Genomic DNA, 25,443 nt, shown 5'->3' with positions numbered 1-25,443 from the left:
GGCGGCTCTCTATACTAAACCCTGGACTGTTCCGGAAAACCGTTTCGCTTATGAATGTGCCACGGCGGGCCGGGGCTCATTTTAAGTGAAAGGTCAAGGAGCCAATTGGAGACCGCCATAAAGGCATCATGGGTGATTCACACTTCCATTCAGTGATCAAGCCCATTGTTAATCCTCCGTATTGTTCCCATAAAGGTCTGCGTGAGAGGCCCATCTCAGACAGCTACTGAGAACGTTCTGGAAAACATCTCCCGGGCATGTGGAGAATGCAGTTAAAGGAAGAAAGGAACAGAGGAAGAGAGGAGGAGGGAAAGAAAGAAAGAAGTGTTTAGATTTGAAGCCTCTCCACCGTCTCATTAGAAGCTTGACCTGCTGCAGTATCTCCTGCTTGAGGAGCAGCAGGGTGTCGTACCGGGCTGGGGCAAGCTGAAACATCCAGGACCTTTACAGCTCTCGTGGACATCCCAGCCAAAATGAGCCAAACAAAAGAAGAAAAAAAATAGAGCCTTCTTTCCGACGGCTCAGTTAAGCGACGAGACGCGTTCCAGACCAACGACCATCTCAGACTGCAGGTTGACTGTACTGTCTGTGATCTGACAGGGCGGATGTTATGACTATGACGTAAGGGCGGTCTGTCTTGTGTTCCCTCTCCAGGTGGAGAGAGACGTGACAGGCGGGGGATGTTGGAGGGCGGCACGTGTTGCCACTTGTTATTGCACATGCCAGTCATCACCCGATGAGGAAAATGAAAGGTTATGAAGGGACAGATGGCAGGTTAGCGAGTACAAACAAGAGGACTGACAGAAACGACAGACCTTCTGAAGGAGATATACCATGTTCTTTGTTTGAAATACCGTGGTAGGAGATGCTGCGAATACTGTGTATATTTGTAATATTTATACATGTATTGATTTTATTGGGGCGGCTGTGACATTTCAATTCTCTCGTCAGGGATGAATAAAGTTTGATGTCATCTCATCTAAAATGCGACCAACCGAGAGTGGGATAACGGGGACAGGAAATGGAGAACAGGAAGGAGGACGTGGTGGGACAACAGCATGAGTGGGCACGTCCAGTGGGTCTTACCGGGACTGGCGGTGGGGGAGTCCATGGAGCGGGACTCGCTGCTGCCCCCGGCGCTCTCGGAGTCACTGCACATGCCCCCACCCTGACTACCCGTGGCCCAGGCTCGAAACGGGCCTTGGATCCTCAGCGCTGCAACGAGATTCACAATCACATTTGACTCTCTCGACTTTCCCAGTACATTTAAATGGAGTCACTTCCATCATTTAGCTGAGGGTTGTATCCAAAGCAATGTACACACGGCGGTGATAAGAGCAGCATCAGATCATCTAGTCAGAACAGGCACGGTCCTACAAAGGGACGCGCCGAGAAACAGGCTGTCTTTTACCAGACACGGCGACAACTACAATGTTCTACAACCACAACAAGACACTTCGCCGTGCCCAGCTCTCCACCCCATCTCTGCTTCACCACCTACAATCTCCTCAGAAAGAATATCCTATTAACATGTTTACGAATATGTACTTCGTCGCGGTGACACTTGAATGCTAATATTGCATCCAGGTGTGACGTATCCAGTGAGTTTACATTAACATGTGATTAAAAAGGACACTTGTGTCGGTTTTCAAATGACATCAATATAGTCACGGAAGCTTTACCGTCTTACTGAATGTGGCTGAATGAATTCTTGATGTGTTGCCACCCTCAGGATAAAAACCTTTCTGAAGGGTGATGTTGGCTGCCATAGCAACGCTTAATCAACAAACACTAAATCATAAAGAACAAAAACCAGAAAGAGCTTGCACCTGAAACCTATCAGGATATTATCATTCAGATGAGGAACCAAACCACAAGTATGATCAAACAGCTGTGTGTGTGTGTGTGTGTGTGTGTGTGCGCGTGCCTGTGTGTGTTCCGTAAATAAGAGTCACAACTGTAATCTCCAACCATTTATATCCACAAGGCTGAGCCTGGATGGATACACAAACACACACAACTTCTCTCTCACACACTCACACACACACACACACACTCCTCTCACACACTCCCAATCAACCCGCAGACCTGATCATACTCGTCACCAATCATCCTGCTCTATTGTGTCGTCAATGGAGTTGCTAAGGCCGTCTTTTCTACTGAAATCAGATCCAGTTTAATTTGTACGGCCCTCCTTACAAGCATGGAGGGTTTCACATCGTACTCTTAGAACTGCATTTAACAACAGTCACATCTTAGTTGATGCATAGAGGCAATAATGGATATGGAGTTTCAATCAAAACATGAAGTATGCATTTAAACCATGTGTACTGTACATGTCTCATGGCCTTGCCTCATGTTGTGCGAGTGGTCGGAAACTGGTCTGGAAGCATCGTTACCAGGCAACAAGCCCCAGATACCACTGAGGCAGTGAGCTGATGCCGACACCAAGAAGCATCAGAAGTGCTTGGCGTCGACACAGTGCAGACCAGACCAGAGCCGTGCTATTTGAGGGCTCGAGCGATGTCGTCTGAAGCGCGCTCCCTCCGCGTGCCTGGGGGAGTCAGCGGTGCACGTCCTGTGGGTGCGTGGGCCTACCCTGGATGTCCGTGCTGCTGTTGGAGCGGCGCTCCGCTATCTTGGCCGGCCGCGGGTGGGCGGGGCTCTCTCCGGCGCCCGGGAAGTCCGACGGCAGCGAGGCCTGCGATAGGCTGCCGTGGGACGAGTGGCTGCCGCTCAGCGACCTCTTGGTGAAAAGCACCCTGGGAGGGGAAACGCAAAACAGAGGTGAAACTCTCTCCTGCGGATCTGGAGGAAAGTATATTCCAACACTGGGCTGTCTGAAACATGTATTCAAACGCCGAATGTCCTCGATCCCTCAGGGTAATATGCACTCAACACCGATCTCATATTCCTAAAGACGTAACGCCGGCATGATCGGATCCGGACTGTGAACGGTCTAACTAGGCTCTAGGTGGCCCCTGGCTGGTGCACTCCCACGCCACTGGGTATGGTCACAGGATGAGTGGGATCTCTAAATGTAACCCTGTGACTGCACGGTGTGTGAGGGGTGTTGTTGTCCAGCTTTTCCCGCCTGCACTTCCCCTCCTCTGATCAGACCAGGGCAGGGCGGGGAGGAAATGTAAACAGAGCCAGAACAAAGATGTCCTCTCCACCTGCCAGCTGTGTCTCTCTGTGGGCACTTCCAGACCCAACTCGACCTGAACCACACGGGTCAGCAGCGCAGACAGAGTTTTTCCACCGGACTAAGACATAACTGTTGGGATTGGGCTCGCTCAGTGGTAGAGCATTGGACTTTGAGATCAAAGGAGTCAGGTCAATTCATATATTGCAAGTGTTCCTTACTATAAGTATGTAGTATATAGCTGTGTTGATCCAGAGCACAGAAGCCTAAGACTGAGTTATCCTCCCTCCCCCTCCCCCTCCCCCTCCCCCATACTCTGACTAGTCACTTCCTCAGGAAGACCTGTGGCCTGCACTCAATTGTGTTACGCTTTCTAACACAACTTCAATCTTTTTCTCTGCAACTCCCCCCCACCCCCCCCCCACCCCCCCCCCCCCCCCCACACACACAAAAACAGCTGCATTGGCCGCCGCCCTCTCTTTCGCCCAGTGGCTTGCGACACCCCTGGGAACCCCCCCCTCCCCCCCTCACCCCCCCCTCCCCCCCTCACCCCCCTCACCCCCCTCACCCCGTGCTTTGAGCAACGCTGGCGTCGAAGGAGAGGGACTCGGCCCGGGCCTTGTCGGCCGGCAGGCTCCTGACGAAGTCCACGTAGCGCTGGCCCGGCTCGTACAGCTTGGCGCTCTCGCACAGGACCTGGTGGTTGACGGGGAGGGACACGGCCTGGGACTGCTGCAGCTGGAACCAGTTGACCGTCACCTGCACACACACGCAATGACATTTGACCGTGTCACGGTTTTCGTTCGTTCGGCCGACGCCGTCGACACCAAAGCGACGCGTGAATGGCGCGGAGGGGCGAGTGCAGTCGCCTTTTCAAATGAGGGAGATTTTCCCGTCGGTGTTCGACCTCACGGACGGTGCTGAAATGGAAAAAGCAGGCGGGAGAGGGGACGCCGGGTTTTGGGGGGACGTACCGCCTTGAGAGTCAGGTCGCACTGGAAGACCATCTCTCTGAGCTGGGTGAGGACGTCTCTCTTGGTGGTGGCCAGCTCCACCCTCCTGACCGCCACGTCGGTCTGGCAGGCCTCGCAGTGCTGCTGGGCCTCCTCTGCCTACCACACAGGGGGGGGGGGGGGGGGGGTTACATGGGCTCACGTCAGCTCAGCATTCGAACAAGAACAACTCTAGGGGGCCTCCTTTAGGATCGGCAGGGCTTCTGTTCCAATTGGGGAGCCTTAGTGATCTAGGAAATTCCGGGAGGATCTAGAACCTTCCGGGATGATCTCGGAGCTCTTTTTTTGGGAGGATTTAGGTGCCTCCTCGATAAGCTCGGACCCTCCTTTGAAAGATTCCAGGGGCCACCGGGGAGGGGGAGGGGGGGAGGTGTGTGGTACCTTCAGCAGGGCCTCCTCCTCCAGCCTGCGTCTCTTGTCCAGCTGTTTGGCGGGCTGCTCCTCCTCCGCCCGGCTGGTGGACAGCCTGGCCTTCTCGTACTCCTCCTGCCTCTGCACCTGCAGCACCCGCGCCTTCCTCAGGGCGCTGTCTGCCTCGTGCTGAACACACACAGCCACGTCGGAAACACAGCCACAAACACACGACCATACACACATGCGCACATACACACGGACATATACACACAGAGAGGCAGAAGTTACAACACTTTTGTGCTGATTCAGGGCTACTGGTTTGCTCTCCTTCTATTTCTGTCATTCCTGTAACCACCCAGTCGGAGATGCAGTGGAGGAACCACACACGCCCACGCGCACGCACGCACACGCTGACTGACCTCGCCGGTCCTGTTCACAACACCGCGTCAACTACATATACTATAATCCATGCCTAATGCCTTCAAGGTCCTAGTGCCCTAGAGTTCACAGTCCCACTCCTACGAGCAGCAGCAGCTGGGGTGTGTGTCAGAGGGCACGTCCACCCACCATCTTCTTCTGCTCTCTCTGCCAGCGCTCCTTCACCTCCTTCCTCAGCTTGTCCAGATCGCTCTTACGACTGAGAAGAGGCTGGGGAACACACACACACACACGAACACGGTCACGCTTGAGTGAGTCAACGAGCAGGCACCTCCATCCTGTGTTCCCCGAAGAGCGGCAGAGCGTGTGGGTAGACGTACCTGCATGAACTTGTTGGCCTGCAGAGCCGCGGCGGTGTGAAGCAGCAGTTGGCTGTACTCGATGTCGTTCTTGAACGCCGACATGTAGATCTTGCGAAATGGCATGAATTCCTGTTTTGTGACACAACACAAATGAACGCTCGATTGAGCACGGAGAAACCGTCTGTCCGCGTACTGTATGCATGCCGTGAAGGGACAGTGGATTTTTCCGCTGTGGAGAGCGCCGCACGAGGACACGATGAAAACGTATGTTCGGTCACCTGTTGACTGGCCAGCGTCTTTGCCGATTCGGCCATTTTGGAGTAGCTCTTCGCACACTCGACATCTGCAAACACACACACACACACACACACACACGAGTCACAGAACGTTCCCCCGGACAAAGAATGAAAGGAATAGAAATGCAAGTCTTATCCAAACAAGATACGTGGCTGAGCTATGTCACACCAAAACCCTAATGGTTGACCCGTCACTGTATGTGTGCTTAAAGAGTGATTAAGTACACGACCCCAAACGGTTCTGTGACTTATTACAGCGCATTTGTCACTTGACAGTCGATCGATCGTGGAATGACAGCACACCGCTGGGAGGCCACACTGGGTCTGACGGCATGTCCTTTTCAGGAGCCTGGTGTCACCTCACACACTTCTAACTGTGTGTGAGGGCTCCGATTCTAACTTAATCCTGATCACTTAAACTACCCAGTGCCGCCTGTCAGTCCCAATGACGAGTGCTAATGCTAATGTCAACACAGTCGACACGCCGCGAACGCGGCCCGTTTCAAAGCGTCCCTTCCACACCAGCGGTGCGTTCTTATGACAGCGGACCTGGATAAACGGGCGAAAACAAACTCCCCTCTCGGAGGGGAATTCCAATCCCCCCAAAAACAATGTTCTCACACGAAAAAAGTACAGTTTTGGCGTCACTCACCGGCGGCGATCCTCCGCTCGGCCCAGGCGAGCAGCTCCTTGCTGTACTTGGACCAGGCCTTGGCGTACAGCAGCGCCGCCTCCACGCCGCCCTCGCTGCCCTGCAGCGCCCCGTCCACCTCCTCCGCCCGCGCCGGGGGACCTGTGACCACCACGGAGATGCCGCACGGAACGTCGAAGAAGAGGGGGGTGAGCGTGGTCCCAGACCGCGTGCGCCTCAGCAAAGCCGACATGACTGCGTGTGTGTGTGTGTTTGTGTGTGGTTTACGGGCGCCTGGGACTGAGAGAGTGCCACGGAGTAAAGCTTGACGACCTTGGCAATGGACGGGCTGTAATAGCCTTAGAGCTGAGTGGTTGTGACAGGGATTGGCTGCATTAATGTGCATTAATATGTATTCGTCTTACTGAGCCCAATAGGTCATCGTGACTTTAGCGGGTCAGAGAAACCCACTTCTGCCACACAGCAGCAGCAGCGGCAGTGGGAATCCTTGTCCAGTCCCCTGTCTAAAACGAGCTGTTCGACCCGAGCGACAGGACGTCCCCGTTGCAGGGTGTGAATCTCACCTGGAGGGTCGTCCCTTTCCAGGCTGGTTCCTCCACATTCGACCGAGAGGTTCTCTGACGACTGAGGAGACAGAAACGAGAGGCCATGAGGAACCACTCGCAAGTCTGTTTCGGGAGCAACGTCATTGAAGTTGTGCATTCAAGACCATTTGTTTTGCTAAAGGGCTAGGTGTTTCCAAAGCAGGCACTGTATACTGTATGCACACAGGGTTAGGTGGAGGTTGTGTAGGTAGGTGTGTGTCACTGGTTCCCTCACCCTGCTTCTTCTAGTCAGAGGGAGCCCCAACGAGGAGCCATTCTCTACATCGCCCATAAGGAAGTCCGACACTCTGCAGGGAAAAGCAATGTTAAACCGTCAACCGCAGGTACAGCACCGGTTCGAATGCTGTAGTGATGTTCAGGTTTAGTGGCTAGGTGAGGGCTAATCCGGTAGGGATTAGTAAATCTGAGGGAAAGATCCCCCTTATTGTAAGAACCCGAGACGTTGTACTCACACATTGCCAAACGTGAAAGCTAATGTGTCGATGGAAGAGTAGATCTCCGAGAAAAGCTCCTGTTTGTTGTCCTCGTTTACGTCCTTGAAGTTCACACCTGCCAGGAGAGGGATAGACAATCGTCCTGATGGGTGAAACTCAAGAACTGTGACATTTTATACCCCTCTTATACTGGACAGGGCTTGTACTTAAACCCTTGTTCTCTCCCGGTTACACACATAATACAGACAATTAGGAGGAACAGGATCAGGTTCATCCTTGTCTGGTTTCTGAACAGGCATGTGAGAGAAGTTGTGAAAGTGTTGGGGACACTGAGGCATTTCATTAAGTCATGTCAGGTCACTTGTACTACACAAAGAATCCCCTTTCCCAGACGCAGAATAAACACAATTCTAAACAAGACAGAAAGAGAGGCTTTTCATTCAGCGGGGCCTTCACGCAAGACTAGGGATGGAGGGTCGGGGAAACAAGCTCATAACTGAAGTCGGCTGATTTCCTCAAGAGAGGCAACCGATTTCCTGACTCAAATCTATACACAACAGCGTCTTAAAAATAAAGGAAGGAAACTCAAATGTAAATACGTCTATAATCAGTCTCCATAACAAACTTCCTGTCGCACGCAGATAAAATAACCCAGCAGTAAGCTGGTTAAAGAGTCCAAAGACGTGGCAACCAACAACCGCGGGGCAGCCATGGTCGTCTTTGCGCCTAACAACGGCCATTTCCAGAGCTGAGGAAAAGTAATCTGAGCGAACAGTCTTGCTTCTCGATTAATAAAGTCCTTCTTACCATGCATGACTTTCTGTGTCCTCTGAAATCCGTCAGCTAGTCATAAGACAATCCAGTTTGTGACTTAACTGTTGTCTTTGAGTGTAAACAGAAGAAGGACATTTTTGAAATAAGATGCAGTGCGGTGGTCATAGGTCCGGTGTTCTCCATCTAAACAACCGTTTAGCTAGACAGGACTTGATAGGTGTCCATTTTAAAACTCTTGAACACGTAGACAGAAGAAATCAGCTAACCCTAACCCATTGACACAGGAGGCTTCCTGTGTTTACGCCATATGAGGAACCGAGCAGTGACACACACACACACACGCATACACTCACCACTGAACCACCACTAAGCCACCACATGGACTTCTTGTTCTGGGTGTATTTAAATGTAAACAGCGATGTTAAGAAAAAGGTCACGTTGAAGTCCACAAACCTTCCCGTCAAAGCTGCGCCTCAACCATCTCTGTATCATCGGTCTTCGGGAACATACACAAGACCCTAACCACGTCTTCAATGGAACCAACATCCCAGCCGAACGCTTGGTGTGCAACAGCAGCAGCAGGGTCTCGGTTTTTCATTCACGACTCCCAGCCATCGTTGTTCCACCCCGAATTTGGCACGGGACGACCCTCGGAGCCAGGCTTCTGTCTGTTTGTAAATCCCCCAGCAGGTTCCTCAAACCCGGGGTGGTAGTAGGAGAAGGGGGGGGGGGGTGCTTCCAGGAACTTGTGGAACCGAGACTTCCAGAGAACGTCCAGGGTTCCCAGGAGGTGCAGTGAGCCCGGACTAGCCGAGCGGTCTGGTCTGTGACTTAGTTCAGTCCGACTGTGACCCTCCCTCCCCCCCACCCGCCCCCCTCCCCTCCTCAGGACATCCTGAAGCCTGCTGGAACACAATGCCAGCTCTGGCTCGGACCTCGGCCAGCAGGGCCCGACGTGGAAGTTACATCATCGCTCAGAAATGGCATTGTTTTTAGCGCTAGGAGAGCCGCGATGCTCCTGAACGCCGCTCCAGGCCCCGCGCCTGGCTCTGGAGGAGAGCGGCGGAAGCTGCCGGACTAAAACAGACGTCGAGGCCCAGACGGGTGCGACTCAGGGGTTGAGATGTAGGAGGCAGGGTGACCTGATTTGACAGGTGGAGACGCAGAACGTGAATGATGTTTACCGCGTGAGGGGACAACTGAGTGACGGTAAAAGCCGACCAGGACTATGATCGACCGTCCGCTTCCACAGGAAACCAGTGTGTCTCCTGTGAATCTCTCTCTCTCTCTCTCTCTCTCTCTCTCTCTCTCTCTCTCTCTCTCTCTCTCTCTCTCTCTCTCTCTCTCTCTCTCTCTCTCTCTCTCTCTCTCTCTCTCTCTCTCTCTCTCTCTCTCTCTCTCTCTCTCTCTCTCTCTCTCTCTCTCTCTCTCTCTCTCTCTCTCTCTCTCTCTCTCTCTCTCTCTCTCTCTCTCTCTCTCTCTCTCTCTCTCTCTCTCTCTCTCTCTCTCTCTCTCTCAGTGGAAGTCACAGCCCCCTCCTGTGAGGGGAGGAATCAGGCCAGGCGTGGGTGACGGCGCTTTGTTCCAGAATTAAATCTACCGGGCCGACGGACAGGCGAGCCTGCAAACGAGCACGGCGCCCTCTCATCTCCCCTCCGAGCCCCCAGACACTCGACAATCCTACCAATTTAATCAGCCTTCCTGAATTGATTGTTTCGGTCTCGTTGTTACACAGAGTGTGAGGAGCTTGTAGCCACAGGTAGCTTGTGAGTGAGTGTGTGTAGGGTCAGAGCTTTGATTAAAAAAGACCTTGCAGAGTTGGCAACACTGAGTGAGAGATTCTGGCCCCCTAGTGGTTGTAAAAAGCAACAACGTGCCGTTTGTGCGGGCCAAGTGGTCCTACAGTAGCCTACAGAAAGGAATCCTGCTAACTAATGTACCAAAGCCGTGACATCTCCAAACAGTACAATCATCACAGACTGTCTCGGTAAATACAGTTAGTGTAAAATACTGTTAATATTAAACTGTTCCCTGGAGAACCCCGGTCCGGCCCTGACTACAATCCCCCTCATTCAGTAACATCACAGGAACATACAGGGTCCTGTATCCAGTCTGTCCTGCTGTCAGAGGAAAGCACACCGATCAATAGCACCACACACACACACACACACACACACACACTCACACCCCCCCCCCTACACACACACGCCCACACAAAGACCTCTTCCTGGTACTGTACAATGGCTTCTTTCAGACAGAAGCCCTAAAGTATTCGTGCTGGGTCCATTGGATCTAACATCTCACACACAGGCTCGGGATGGGTCTGACTAAGATGAAGAAGGATCCTGTGTGACAAATACAGTGAAGCGACGTCACATTCACAGAAGCGAACGCAAACAAACCCTCATGCACGCGTTCAGCGCACAGACACAAAACGACACACACACACACACGCGTTTAAGGATGTCACCCTGTCGAGGATCTTGATCAACTCAGGGCCTTGTCACAGCAGCTACGCCCAGAGGGCCGTGGGGAGGAGAGGAGGTGGGCTCTGTGGGAGTCTGAAGCCCCCCCACCCCCCCCGCGCCCAGGAGGGACCGTACGACTGTGTGTGTGTGTGTCCCGGTGTCTGAGGGTCATCTCAGGGGAGGGGGGGAGGGCTGGAGTGCTGCTGCTGCTGCCTCCGTCCCCTCGGGGCTGGACACACAGCACACAGACCCCCCCCCCCCCTCCCTCACCCCCCCTCACACTGCTCCCTGTCTCCGTCTCGCTGCCTTGAACGAGGATTCGGATTCAGTCTAAATAGCTGCTGTTGTGGGTTTTTTAAAAACCCTGATCAACGGAGGTCTTTGTGAAGCCGGGCCGGGGTCATACCAAGCCTTTTGGGGAGTTTTTCTTGAAGAAAGCAGCAAAAAAAAAAAAAAAAGCTTTTTGTCGACTGGTTCACTGTGGCCCTGTGCTTAGAACTTCGTCCTGCACATTTCTGCACCTGGCGGCCGGGAAGCATTTTAATGTTTCCTTTGTTCGCTGTTAGTCAGAATAGTCCAGAAAGGGGAAAAGGGTGGGATCGGGAGAGGGGACAAAGAAGCGTGGAGAGACAGCGACGGAACAAACCAACAAAAAGAGACGGGGAGGAGACAGAGCGCGCGAGGGGGCGCGTCGGCCACCGGAACTGACCTTTGACCCGGGCGATGACGGTCCCCGCCGCGCTGAGGATGTCCACGGAGTTGAGGCTCTGGTGTTTGCCGATCACGGCCTTCAGCACGCACAGGACCTCCCCCAGCCGCTCGTGAGCCACCTGGTGCAGACAGTCCCGGCGCTCTGGAGGAGAAACGACCACTCTTCAGATCACAGCCAACTTCACGAGTGCGGCCCCTGTCTTACAGGCTGCGCAGCGGAGCGCGAGCACCGCGCCTCAACCAAGGGAAACCCTCAAGGAAGACATGGAGAACTTCCCAGGAAATGAGGGGAGGAGGAGAAGAAGAAAAAAACCTTGGGAGGAGCAGTTCAGTGAGGGCTCCTCCGTTTCTTCGGCGCGTTTCTATCGCGCCACCGGGTGGATTCTACGACCTGCTCGGAACACAGGTGGTCTTGTGTACGTTTTACAGGGTAACCCACGACAACTGTCACAGGCCAAGTCATTACTATGTGGTCACTCAGTCACCAGCACCACCCCCTCTTCCTGACAACAGTCGTCATGGAGTTAGCCTCTGAGCCACAGAACAGACACATGTGTGGTTTTACTGCCTCAGTGAGTGCATTCCCCAGAGAGCTGAAAAGTGCATTCCAAATGACAACTGCATCGCTAAACATGACCCTGTAGTGTTAGAACTGTAATTATCACTTGGCTGTTGAGGTAGGCCTCGTCATATTGAAACTCAGTTACAGCAGAGGTATGTGTACATATGTGCAAAAGGGTCCACTAGAGACAATTAGTCACCGCAGAAGAACAATAAAGATATCGGATATCAAGGTACCTTAGTTGTGTGCACTCACATACTTAAAGAATGAAGTCATGAGAGTGTTGCTGAATGAAGGGGAAATTGTGAGTAATCTCCCTGGAAAAAAAAAAGGACTTCTGAGTGTTGTACTGACAACAACAGGGGGGTATGACACAACTCTGACACAACACACACACACACATACACACATCCCGGAACCTGGTGAAACAAGGGGTCACAGTGAGGGCTCTGCGTGCACACACAAACCACATAACCATACACACACACACACACACTGACACTAACCACACACACAAATGACATAACCATACACACACTAACCACATTTCCACACACACACCAACAGGTATGAACAAACACATGGCTGGCACACTCTTCTCACACACACACACACACACACACACACGCAAACCCACCCGAACAACCTCTCACACACACACACACACACAGAAACAGGCGGTCAAAGCCAGATTTGTGCTGACCGTCGCTCCAGGATTACCCGCCGTATGGAAAGGGGGATCAGGAAGACTTTAGCGTCTCCCAGTCTTTCTGTCATCCGCCCCCCCCCCCCTCTTTTTAGGAGCGGGACAAAAAAACGGCGCTGGAGCTGATGTTGCCGGGCGGGCCGAGCGGACCGGGGACAATGACCGCAGCGCTTCCACCAGGAAATCCAGCTGACCAGCAGGTGACCGCTGACCAGCGGTCCCCAAGTCAACAAGCGCTGACCAAAACAAAAGGCCGGCACGGTCGCGCGGATGGTGACCAGGAGCGACAGGTGACCCGGGGGTCTCCGACAGGCCCCGCGGGAGCCAGTCACACACACGGGGCCCGGGGGGGAGGGGGGAGGGGGGAGGACCGGCTTCAGAGACGAGCGTTTGACAAGGACGATGTCACCGAACCATGAATGGCGCACATGTTTACAAATGTTGGGGTTCATGTTGTTTTCTTTTGGAACTTGTATAACTGCATGCTCTTATGGTTCTTCCCTTTGGCACTTCAAGTTTTTCACAATTTATGATTCGTGTTTTGGCTGCTTGCCATGTTTGGGATTACCTCGTTGTTATGATCAGTGACCTATGCTCTTTTGTAAAGCTCTCTCTTGAAAGTCGCTTTGGATAAAAGCGTCTGCTAAATGCATAAATGTAAATGTCCACGGCGAATAAAAAACGCTACAAAAGCCTTCTTTTTAAGCCACAAAAGCGACAGGTCTGCTTTCAAGTAGAATCATGGCATTCACAAGCAAAACACACACGGCTCAGGTGGGTAGGTACAGACTACCACTTCAACAGAACATTCCAGAACACAAACTGATGCTTTTCCCCAAACTGCCCTAGAGGGTCACTGCCCAACCCGAGCCCAACGGATGTCCAAAAAAGCGGGTGGTATCGGGGGACAGGCTACTGCCTCTGCCTCAGATGAAGACAGCCATATGAGGCCTGCCTTGCACTCCGACACTCCACAACACAGCAGCTGCTCCTCTGCCAACCGCCTCACCAGTCCCTCTCCCTGGCAACCATCCCCACGACCCTGCTCCCTGGCAACCCATCTCCATCCATCTTCATCTCCCGTCACAAAACATGTCACTTCCTGTGCCCCCGGGGCCGTGATGGCGTGTTGCGATGGCTGCCGCTGCTCGTCGTGTTTGGGGCCTCGGGGCGTCCTGAGGTCCTGGCTAGGCGGGGCGTCCCGCTGGGATATGTGACCACGCGAGGACAAGGCTCTTACTTAGCGGACGCTTTCGTCCAAACTGGCGTACAAGTGGGGGAGATTCGAAACTGCACCCATCCTGTAAATGAACCCTGTAGTTACCGTGACTTTAATCGGTGTGTCGCAGTGTCGCAGGCTTCTTTGCGTTGGGAGGATGCGCGCTCGTACCGCCGTCCAGTTCCCGCGACACACGCAAAGCACCCGCCGACCGGCGTTCACGCGGTCCCACCCCGAACGGTCCGTCGCTCTGAGAAGAGCCCGTTATCTCCCTGGTCCTTGTGTGACGGACCTCTGACAAATCATTATCGGGGGCGGGTCAAAGTTCAGCGCTAGCAGGCCTGAGCCCGAAGCCCCTTTAATGGGTCCCGGTCAAAGTGGAGGCCTGTTTAAAGACATTCAAATGTCTAGAGACAATACACACACAAAGGCTGGCAGGTTCCTGTGTCTCGAGCCTCATACAGAGACAATGTGACGGGGTGAGGGGTGAGGGCGGAGGGGGGGGGGGGTTAAGGTACATAAGGACAGAGGGGCTGGACGTGAAGGCCAGTGAGACCCAGGGTCTTCTTCCTTCCTTCCTGTTGCCCTCCACACAGGCTAATTAGCAGGAGCCTCCCGTGCCGTCGGCCTGGACGGGACGTGTGGGGACGGTCGCTGTCAAGACTCCCTGTCTGGCCGCACAATGGAGAGGTCTGGTTCCCACCAGAGAAGGTCTGCCCCACACGCTTCTCACCAGAGACTGGGGGCGGAGGGGGTGGGTGATGGGGTGGTGGAGAGGTGGCTGGCGGGGGGGGGGGGGGGGGGGGGGGGTTGTTGGAGGGTCCACCAGTCACCAAAGGGAGGTTTTCACCACAAAACATATCAGACTTTCAGGAAAGAAATGTGCTTTCAGTCTGCAAACTTTCACTGAACACAAAATCACAGAACACAAGGCAGAGACATAACAAGAAGACTTAGCAGCTGCCGGCGGGAAAAGTAGCTTGATTCTGAACCGGGGACAGTGTGGGAGTGTGGAGAGGGCTTGGGGGGCCGGAGAGCAGGAACCTTAGGAGGTCTTTTGTCCTGGGAGGCCGCTAGCAAACAGGGCCTGTCCCCTCCTGATGGTCGCTTCCACGTGAAGCATTTATGGAACAATAAATCACAACGCCAGCTTTTCACTTCTCACAGGAGGAAGGGGGGAAGTGGTCTGTGTGTGTGTGTGTGTGTGGGGGGGGGGGGGTGGAGTGGTGTGTGAGTGAGTGTGAGTGTGGAGGAGTGGTGTGTGTGTGGTGGGGGGGGGCGGCGTTGGGGAAGAGCGGTTGTTGGTTGAGGGAAAGGGAGGAAGGGGGGGGGTTGTTTGGTAGCAGCCTAGCAGAACACCCTCCCCAGGGTGTTGTCCCAGACCCATCCTGACCAGGGGTTGTGGGAGAGGAGGAGGGGGTCCGGGGAAGAGGTGGTCTCTCTGGGGAGAGGATGTAAAGAGAGGGGGGGTCCGTCTCTGGTCCTGGGGAGGAGCTGGAGGGCGACAGGCAGGGGACTGCCAGAGACATACTGCCTCATTCTTACCGCAGCAGCGTCATGGAAACCATGGCATTCCTGAGCGACTGTGGTCGGTTTTGGGAGGTGGTGGGGGGGGGGGAGTGGCGGGAATGAGGGCGAGATGCGCTGAGCAGGGGGAAGGGGCGGGGGGGTCTGGATTAAAAACCTTGTTGAATCATTCACCACCAGATGACACCTCCAAACTTAACACCCAGGGCTTCTCTAACACCGGGGAGCAGCAATCTAATGAGTGAGGCCTTTCATCGACTGTGGCTCATGGAGGTACCCACCCTGCCAGCCCCTGTAGCAAACTTCAAGACGGACACAAACACAAAATCAGTCTCGTGAAAATGTGACAAAAGTCCATTGCACAAGAGATGTTGTAAACACAAGGCACGATAAATATAAGTTAGTATAAGTTCGATAAAAAACAACAACTCCTAGCTACAGTGCAATCAGACTGGAATAATCCGGAATTGAATGACCCTGATGTCACAATCTGCCTGTTACACACAGAACATTCAAACTGTCTTCGATATGATGTGACTTGGCAACATTCCTACGCCCGCGCCCCTAGCGATATTCAGTCATGCGTTGCAGATCTCGAGTGGGGGGGTGAAGTATTATTTATGCTTCATGACCTCCGACAGGACAGAGGGGTGCTTGGTGTGAAATCACTAAACATGTCACAACTGTGTGCGGGGATCTCATTCAAACGCGAGGACCTCGTAGCGCTGCGGGCTGAATACGGTGCCGGCGACAACGACACGGCACATTTCTAAGTGTTCGTTTCACCCCAGGAGAGCCCCATGTCCCTAACACTCCATGGGTAAAATGAGCGATCCCGGTGTTTAATGAACACTTTGAAATGTTTCGCTGTGTGTCGTCGTCGTCCCCCCCCCCCCCGTCCATCAAGGTGTCTAAATGTGACCTGACGTGTCAAACCACTGCTGGGTCCTTTCATGACCTAACCCCTGAATGCCTAACCAGGCCGGGCATGATGGCTGCGTTAAGAGGAATGGGACATTCCTCACGTGCAACGTTGTGATCCTGAAGAAGCAGGAGGGGTGACCTATGAACCGAATCCATCCCAGCACAAATCAGGCCTCTCTGCTTCATGCATGGAGACCCTGTCACACCTCGAAGTCAATCAAAAATACAAATATCACATTGTTTTTTTTCTCTTCAGACTTACCGACTCGATACCCCCACCATGTCACCGTGACCTGAGAAAGCGCTGGCCGCTCGCCGCAGACGTGATGTCTGAGTCAACATGCTCCACCGCTGCTGCCCAGGGTTGTAAAAAGTGGACCCACTTCACCTCTAACGGGGCGCTTCCGTCGTAAAAGGGCATCCCAGATCAGTGGACTGGTGGCCAGCCTGGAGAGACTCCCCTTCCCGCCCAGTTAAAGATGTCATCTTTCATGTTTTATGGGACAGTGTTAAGTGAAGTGTGACAGAAAAGGAAGGGAGAAACAGAGAGGAAGGGTCCAAGCCAAACTCAAACCCAGGCTGTTGCCGTAAGGCCTCATACTGCACAGTACACTCACTTATCCGGTGAGCTAACCCTGACCTCCCCTCCCCCTCAGAAACACTTCCTGTGGCTAGCGGCCCAGCTCCGCCCCCCCCGATTGGTGCGACCGCCGGCGGTCCGCGCCACGGATCAGCAGATTACACGGCCCCGGAGTGAAGAAGTGAGCGGGGGGACCTCTTCCTCTCCAGACGTCCCCGCTCACGCCAGGGCCACCCCCCGCGGCTCCACCTCTGAAGCGCTCTTTCCCATGACTGCACACACAAAGAGCCGGCGTTTAGACGGAGCGTCCGGCCCAGCACACAGCGCCGTCCGCCGGGGTGGGGGGTGGGACAGCTCTCAGGACCAGCACTCAGCGGGTGAAGTCTCAGCCAAGCAGGTTAGCGATTAGCATGAGAAAAAAGAACATCATCCTCTCAAGAAAAGGCTGGGAATTTGAGGTTTGAGAATGTTTTTTTTTGTTGAGCGGAGGTGTGACCTGACTCTGGAGATTGACTCTGAAATAGTATGAACGACTGCCAGTTCCTGTCAGGCTGTCATGACTCCAAATGTTTTTTTTTATATAAATGTTTTTACAGTTTGTCAAGATAACAGTAGTCTGAAATAGAAACCGTTGAGTTGTTTGTTCTGTATATCTTTTCTTACAGTCTATGCTTTTCACTGCTTTAAAGGGACTGCACAGGCCCGTGAGCGGCCCCAGCTGTTCTCTTTCCTTGTCAAATTCCACTGCTCCTCTTTGGAGCTATGGTTATTTATTAATACTTGAGAGCCTTTAGTGTTCAAAACTCTGCTGAGTAAACACCTCACAGTGGCTGAAGCTGAACACCACTTAGACCTTGAGCTCAACACTCCCTTACTTGGAGGACCAAATCCTCATAATAAGATCTTCCCAAACTTCCTTTTCCAGCCAACGGCCATGTTTACCCTTGGATATGGCTCTGCGGACTTTAGCATATCAATGAGATGCTTAGCGTGGAGTCAAGAATTTGCTTTTTTCCTCCTTTCATTTCTCCTCTGGGCTGTCCATCACAGTGAAGGAAGACAGGCAACCTTTCTCTACTGATATACCCCCCCCCCCCCTACACACACACACACACACACACCCTCTGTTGATGCAAAGCTCTGAAGGCTGGTATTCCAACTATGCTTTCTTTAAAAAGAGGCTGAAAATCCTGCTCCAACCTCCCGCTGGCTTCCAGAACTGTGCAGCACTAGCCTGGCGGGAGCGCCGCGGCCAAGCTAACGCTGACTGACTGGGGAGCCGGGCGGCTTTACAGGCCTCAGAATGGCTAACCAAGCAGGCCTCTTCAGCACACCTGTCAAAGGGAGAATGGCAGGGGGGGGGGGAGTGTAGCTTTTCAAACAAGAGGACTTTGTTTAGCTTTGCTAGCATCCTAATCCTGACTGAATGGGGATTGTGTGACAGGAGGCCTAGATGTTTGACTCGGTCCTGAGCCCTTAAAACATGATTAGTCTCATAACCGTCAACCGGTTCTGTTGTTGCATGTGGTAGGTTGCGCTGGTGAGATGTTGTCAACAACACGGGACGGATAAAGCTATTCCTGTCAGGGGTGAGTTTTTCCACCGGCGTCGGAAAAACACTTTCCTTCCTCCAAATGAAGGAGTCTGATTGTGCTGAAATCAAATTCCCTCTTTTTTTCAAAGGAGCCTCCGATTTGGGTGATGACGCAAAAGCTCTCCAGGCATCAGAGGTTCCTCTTGAGAAACAAGTTCAAAGCCTCGGTTCAGGGCCCACCCCCGCTTCAACCCTTAATGATTGTAGCGGACGTTGTCGACGCTCTCATGTCCAGGGCTCCTCTCTCGTGGTCTTCTGATTCTGTGTTGACAACAAGGCACAACAGCCCATGGACATGCAGCAAAGGGCCGGGGGCTGGATTCGAACCCACGCCGCTGCGATGAGGGCTCAGCCCATGTGACACGTACACTTAGCCAGTGAACCCCCCCCCCCCCCCGGTGAATTCTTCTGACCGTGGAAGGAGCCACGATGAAGAAACAGGTCGCCAACCGACATGTGCTTGCGTGAGTGTTTGGCCTTAGGAGATCCCACATCATGCTGACCTCGAGAGGCAGAGTTAACCCGGACCACCATGTTGGTGGAGATTGAGGGATTTCACATTAATACTGCCTGATGCTAGACAGCGCTAATCCAACGTGGGACTCCCCAGTAGCAGATTCAGGGGATTCCTAATCTCATCCATGGGATAAATTGGCCATCTTGGTTTCCAATCCTTAATCTAGTATGGGAGCCAGGTGGTTTTAAATTGGGTCAAATCTGCCCCCAAAAATGTGGAGACACATCAAGACTTTTTCAACTTTGAATGGTAACTCATTTAGCAAGAGTGTAAAACTAATAACACACTTGTCCATTTAGCAGTACTTCTAAGATAAAAAAAAACAGTCATGAGACACAAGATAACAAAGACACGAGGTTCAACACAAAAACAATGGTGTTTGCAGTGTGAGGTCCAAAACCCTGCAGGAACATTCACACTTGTTACAGTTTGAGAGAAGTCGAGCAGCTCAATACCAGGGGTTGACAGCATTTACTGTAAGACACTGTTATCTATTGATGCCAACTGACCATATCAATGGGCCCTGTGAAAAAAAAACAACTCAGATCTTTTTCCAACAAATGTAATCAATGCTCCCAGGCCCTGGACAGAAACCTAATGGTGACGGCTTCAAAAGACAAATCCACAGAAGAAACCTGAGTTTTACCCTAGCATGACATGAGACCAGCGCTGGTACATATCACTCTCCAGCCGTGTTTAACCGTCAGACGGGACCATGTCCCAGCTGCTGGGTCTATGTCTCTCGCACACGGTGGCCTGCAGGGGGCACCATACGTTGGGGCCCATACGGTACAGCCACCATGGGACACATGGGCAGAGGTAGGGGTCCGCTGAGGGGCTGGTTTGAGTCCTGTGCAGGTCTCTATTCCCAGAAGAAACGTACTTAAAGTCAAACAAGGCCCATAACTGTAAATCTAGTCACACAGGCAAGCAGGGGTGCAACTGGAGGGGGGGGGGGAGACAGAAAGAGAGAGAGCCAGAAAGAGATAAAAAAATAGGGAGAGGGAGAAAAAGAGGGAGAAGGGAGAGGGAGAGAGAGAGAGAGAGAGAGAGAGAGAGAGAGAGAGAGAGAGAGAGAGAGAGAGAGAGAGAGAGAGAGAGAGAGAGAGAGGGGGGGGGGGGATAGGTGGCTGTGTTGGGATGGGAATTACTCCCAAAACGTCCCCAACTTCCAGCTTGGAAAACAACGTACAAATCTCTGCCTTTGAGTGCGGTGGGGACATTAAACGTTACAAATCAGCATGAAGCTGCCAGAAAATGGCCACCCGCGGCCAGCACGCGCACACTGTGAGGTTTATACCAGTCACTGCTGTGTTTACTATATTTCATGCTTTGTTTTACTCGGAACAGGGATAAATACTCTCGACATATGTGAAGCTGTCACCACATTTCCATCCCCTGCCGGGACAGTAATCTTCAGATCCAACTTCTGCAATGCACTGCCTGTGATACAGCTATCGCTTAGGTTTAAACAAGACTACTGACGGAAAAAAACCCAAAACAATTACGCTAATGCAAGAAATCCCTTCAAGGAGATTAGACGTGATGGGGTCTACACGCTTCAAACGAGATCTGTATCAAACACTCAGAAACCATTTGCAAACAAGTCCGGGATCTTTCGTCTGGTTATAAAATAAGGCAGAAGCTGCTCGTGCAACTAGATCTCCAAAGAGCAGCTTGAACTAATCAAAGAGATCCATTCTGGGCCGAGCTCATTTACAGTGACTGGGATCCGCACAAAGCAGCCATAAAAGGAGCTTTTATGAGGGTGGAATGGTCCTGAGATACTGTGCCGCAGAACCCTGGCCCAAAGGGATCCGTAGTCTAAACAAGGCTCGCCATCAGCCATTGAAAACCCTAGAACCACCAGTCGAGAGGATGGACTGGGGCTAATTTTAGGTTGGTATTTCACAAGGGGTGATTTCGACCACAAATCACTAAAACAGCATACGGGTTTCTCTGAGGAGCCATGGAGGGACTCTGTTCCCACAAAGCTTTGGGATCGTAAAGGAGGGGTACCTCCCAACCACAAAGAAGAAGAAAAAAAAGAAAGCTGTTTTTCTCCATATAGTTCTACAATTCGAAAGTAAAAAAGCACCAGCCATCAACCTAAACAGGAGGAGGAGAGAGAGAGAGAGAGAGAGAGAGAGAGAGAGAGAGAGAGAGAGAGAGAGAGAGAGAGAGAGAGAGAGAGAGAGAGAGAGAGAGAGAGAGAGAGAGAGAGAGAGAGAGTAGATCTTAAATAAAAAGCTTGTTGTCCACTGATTTTTTTTAAATTATATATACCCAAAAAAAAGATTTCACCCGAAACATTAACATCAAGTAGTCAGGAAGGAATGAGAATGACGTATCATATAAGATAAGACAAAGTGACCCAGTGTGATCCCTGCAATCACCCTCCAGAGCTACCCTCAAATTATTTAAGTTAAATATTAAACCGGTGCTCCGTGAGGTGCTTATGGGGGCTCTCTCTTATCAACACAGGAGTGGATCAAGTCATGCGGTAATGAATGACTCATAAGTGATGCATAGCCAGTGACTCAGAGTCCTAACAGGCTACAATACAGGCATGAAAACGGGTCAGGGGTGAAAAAGGTGAGAAGGATATTACCCCTCTAAGGGGGTCCGGGTCCATGCTCCCCCATAAGAAACATTTAAATATTCCATATTTTAAAGCATCAATCTGATGCATTTTGAGATACTTTTTTTGCTAACCTCGGGAAAGCTGGGGAAACGTATCTTAAGCCATGAGTCAAAAATGATTATGGCCTCCTTACTAAGTATTAGGCCATTTCATGCCAGCCTGTCACTGGGTCTAACATTTACAGTATATGAGGCACAATGTGCTAAGGGCACCAGAAATGGCTTGATGTATAACCCCCACAAGAGATGGTGGAAATGCCTTAACTTAACTTGTCTACTCTTCCATCATGATTGACAGCCAATACAAATACCAGCATACTTTGAAGTCAAAAGGCGTATCCGCTACACAAATTGCGTACAGGTTGGCAGGTCTGCTCATTGATAGAACGGCAGGGACGGACTGGGAGTAAAAATAGGGTCCCGGCCTTTGATTCAGACCGGCCCACCATAACCGGTCCCGTATACGCCACCACAGCGAGCGCCCTGCTAATGCATGCAAATTCTGTGCCAGATGTGATGCTAGTTCGGGACTTGCATGCTTAATGTGACCGCGCAAGCACATTTTTTGGGCTGATTTGAGCAAAAAAAAAATTGGGAGCTTGAAACAAACAAACAAACATAGCCGTTTGTCCAATTGGTAAAACGTTGTCTAGTGAAGGTAATTACGTTTAGGACAGATGCACCTGTAAGATATGGAGCGATACGTCCAATGTAAATGTGAAACTTTCCATTCCAAAACCTGATTATCTAAAGCACATCTAAGGACTGGACCCAATTAGAAATGACCTCTATGAGCAGGAACAAGCACATGACCTCATACACTCAGACCTCAACACCCACACAGCCAACGTGACTCCCCCTCGCCAGAACCACTCAACCCATTTTGCAACAGGGGGGCAGAAAATCACCTTTAGCTGATCAGGAGGACCCCAATCTCCACGGCATATTGTGGTGCAGCCTGGGATAGTGGAGGTCCCTGCTAATCCTCTTCATACACTCAGTCTGCTCCCCACGGTGTGTGTGAGAGAGGACCCTCCACACACACACACACACACACACACACACTTCTAGAGCCCTGGTGCGAGGGTGCTCCAAGGCGCTCTCAAGGAAGTCCCTTCAAAGTGTAGCAGGAGAGTCTGGGGGATTAATTTACTTCTTCTCTCACACAAAAATGAGGACTGAATTAAAAATCTATGGAAGCTCAATGGCTTCTCAGGGTAAATCTCCAAAGGACTTAACACAAGAGTAATAATTGATTGCGTGCCTACGTTTTCTGTACTTTGATTTGGTTAGTTCTCCATTAGAACTCAACCTCTATGTTTGAGGTCAGGGAGAGAAAATTGAAGTCCTCGAAATAGCTTGAAAAGAGAGAACCCCTATTTCATTATGACAAAGTATTTTCGCTGTTTGCAAAAACGGGAGAGACTCATTTGTCTGTGACACCCACCATCTTCCACAAGAAATGTTAAAACACTGAAGCGTATGTCTACCAGTGACACAGAGAGCTTCCATTGAGTTTATCACACCCCCTATTGACCCCCTGGCCCCCTTAACTCATCCAAACACCCTTCTTACCACAGCCAAAAACCACCCAATATTTTCAATGGGTCAAAGCACAACTATTATGGAAGGCTTCACAAAGAACATTTGCTTTTGTGGTTTTCCACAACATTTTTGGTCCTATTTCTTCTTTTACTAAGTGTCCTGCATTTATAAACTGTTGATCTAAGGCACTAAAGCAACAAGTGAGCATTTGTTCTGTAGGAATGCAGAGTATGTGAAAAGGGGGGATGGGAGGGAGCGAGAGAAAGAGAGAGAGAGAGGGGGGGGATAAAACCAGGAGAGGACCTGCTTTGCTATCCCTATCAAAATGATTAGCTTGGCTTGTGGCAGTCACAGCCAACGTACTGCTTCATATTGATAGAGCATTCAAAATCAAATAATATGTTACCTGAAATCCGTTTTTGCCACTGTCTGTCTGCAAAAGTCAAATGAACCTTTCAAAACTAAATTGATAAAGCATTTGAAACTACATTCAGGTTCCCCATGAAAACCTTCCCCGAAAGGGAAGGAGAGATTTTTCTGATCACAATCTGGAGTTACGAAAGCTTGAACGGAAGGATTCCCTACAGAAACAAACAACATATAAAGCATGAAATCAGTCAAGCTATTAACACATTATAGAAAATAAGGCTAAGCAGGGAATCAATAATTTCCTCCATAAACCAATAACACATCACATTACAGAGACAACGGGTTGTGTAATTAAACAACTTCTTATCAAGAACAGCAGCGTATTTGGAAGCACAAATAACCTTTTCTACATACTTTTAGCTGGCACAGAGCACTGAGACACGACACAAACCAGAGACTGGGAGTCCCAAGGGGTCCACCCTCATCCTTCAGTCAGGAGCATCACAGAGAGACAGTCTAGACTGTACTGTCTGCCCTCTGAGATGTTCCTGTGGGTCTGGTTCTCGTTACTCATCAGACCTCACTTTAGCTGCACTGACCCCTGTCAGACCACACTGGCCCCTACGAGACATGGTACCAGGCTGGTCCCTACCCAAGAGATGGTACCAGACACTGGCCCATACCCAACATACAACCTGCATACTGGATCACTGGCAACTGCAAAATGTACAATGTGACACCTCATTATTCCACATCAGTTAATCACATATAAAAGGGGTGACACTTGTTATATGGATATTGAGGAGCAATATATCCTAACAGATGCACATAAATTACATTTTAAACTGTGAGACCCTCAAGTGCCTTTGTTCATGCAATATGTTACCAACACGTATGGCACTGGTATTGCATATAGTTGTCATTTCTTTATGTACAGCGTTGTTGTTGTATAGTGTTGTTGTATCGTATCACAGTCTTATGTGTTACTGCACGGTGTGTCGCCTGAGTTCATTTCAGGGGCGATTCTAGGATCAGACCTTTAGGGGTGCTCAGTCCCCAATGAGAATGTGACATGAATACAGTGCCTTGCAAAAGTGTTAAACCCCCTTGATAATAAATCACTAATTTAACTGAATGACAAATAATACATGTATTTATTATTATGCAAAATATTGAATGAATGAAAAAACTGATATCTGCGCCATGAAATTAACTACCTACTTCTTCTCTTTTGTTTTTTTACTGGCAGACTACCAAGGTTGAAGGTGCATGGCGACACTGGATATCAAACCTGTTTAGAGCCCTTTGAACATGTTATTGTTTGTCATTTGTCACTAACGGACACGTTTGCAAATTCTTACGTTAGAGTGCTAAAACCTATTTAAGATCAAAATAATTCATAATAAAAAAAAACATAAATATTTTTTAGGGGTGCTGAGATGAAATTTAGGTGTGCTTGAACGCCCCTAAAAATTGTCTAAAATTGCCACTGGTTCAATTGTTTTGTACATTTGTGTTTTACCCATGTCCAGCCCATTTGTAATGATAACCTGTTAATTTATAGTGTTATTTTTATTTATTTTGATCTGGATTGCTGTAACGCAGCAATGGATTGCTGAAGCACCTGCCTGCCTGCCTGATGGCCCTGGCAGTGATAGTATTTAGAGCGTTACTTTTTCTAGTAATGTATACCGACACTGGGGGTGCTGTACTGCATTCATAAATAGGCTGACACACAAAACAACAATTATTCTGCTTCACCAAGTTCACAATAATATAAATACCACTGACACACTGGGAACCAAGCAAAACACACACTGCACACACTCAATCTGCACACAGAATCTGGAGAAACACGCTCTGGATATAGATGGTTTCACATCTATCCACAACAATCCTTTTGAGAGGCCTCAAAATACTTGCCTACTACAATACATGTAATAACAAACCTGATTATGCAATCGTATCCAAGACAGAGAGAGAAAATCAAGTATGGTATGCATGCAGCGTCACACAGTACAACCACAACAGCTCTTGTCAGAAATGAATATTTCCCAATGATATT

The 25,443-nt window shown here is 50.8% G+C and overlaps 1 protein-coding gene across 2 annotated transcripts in view; it reads right to left on the bottom strand.

The window, feature by feature from the left end:
- Positions 1–25,443, bottom strand: part of arhgap29a (Rho GTPase activating protein 29a) — a 36,021-nt gene that overhangs the window by 5,934 nt on the left and 4,644 nt on the right. The window contains exons 3-15 of one of the 2 annotated variants that reach the window (XM_084702833.1): positions 11,191–11,334; positions 7,258–7,354; positions 7,020–7,092; positions 6,764–6,824; positions 6,201–6,341; positions 5,531–5,595; positions 5,271–5,381; positions 5,080–5,160; positions 4,540–4,698; positions 4,120–4,257; positions 3,714–3,904; positions 2,599–2,762; positions 1,087–1,215 (exon numbers count right to left, since the gene is read on the bottom strand). In XM_084702833.1, coding sequence (XP_084558959.1) covers positions 1,087–1,215; positions 2,599–2,762; positions 3,714–3,904; positions 4,120–4,257; positions 4,540–4,698; positions 5,080–5,160; positions 5,271–5,381; positions 5,531–5,595; positions 6,201–6,341; positions 6,764–6,824; positions 7,020–7,092; positions 7,258–7,354; positions 11,191–11,334 — 1,554 coding nt within the window. Of the gene's footprint in view, positions 1–1,086; positions 1,216–2,598; positions 2,763–3,713; positions 3,905–4,119; positions 4,258–4,539; positions 4,699–5,079; positions 5,161–5,270; positions 5,382–5,530; positions 5,596–6,200; positions 6,342–6,763; positions 6,825–7,019; positions 7,093–7,257; positions 7,355–8,466; positions 8,837–11,190; positions 11,335–25,443 lie in introns of those variants that run through there. The other variant, XM_084702834.1, reaches the window with a different exon arrangement.

Source organism: Hypomesus nipponensis, chromosome 8, assembly GCF_054491055.1.
Source record: "Hypomesus nipponensis isolate SF chromosome 8, ASM5449105v1, whole genome shotgun sequence".
NCBI classification, from domain to species: Eukaryota; Metazoa; Chordata; class Actinopteri; order Osmeriformes; family Osmeridae; genus Hypomesus; species Hypomesus nipponensis.
This window is presented reverse-complemented; position numbering and strand designations above follow the sequence as displayed.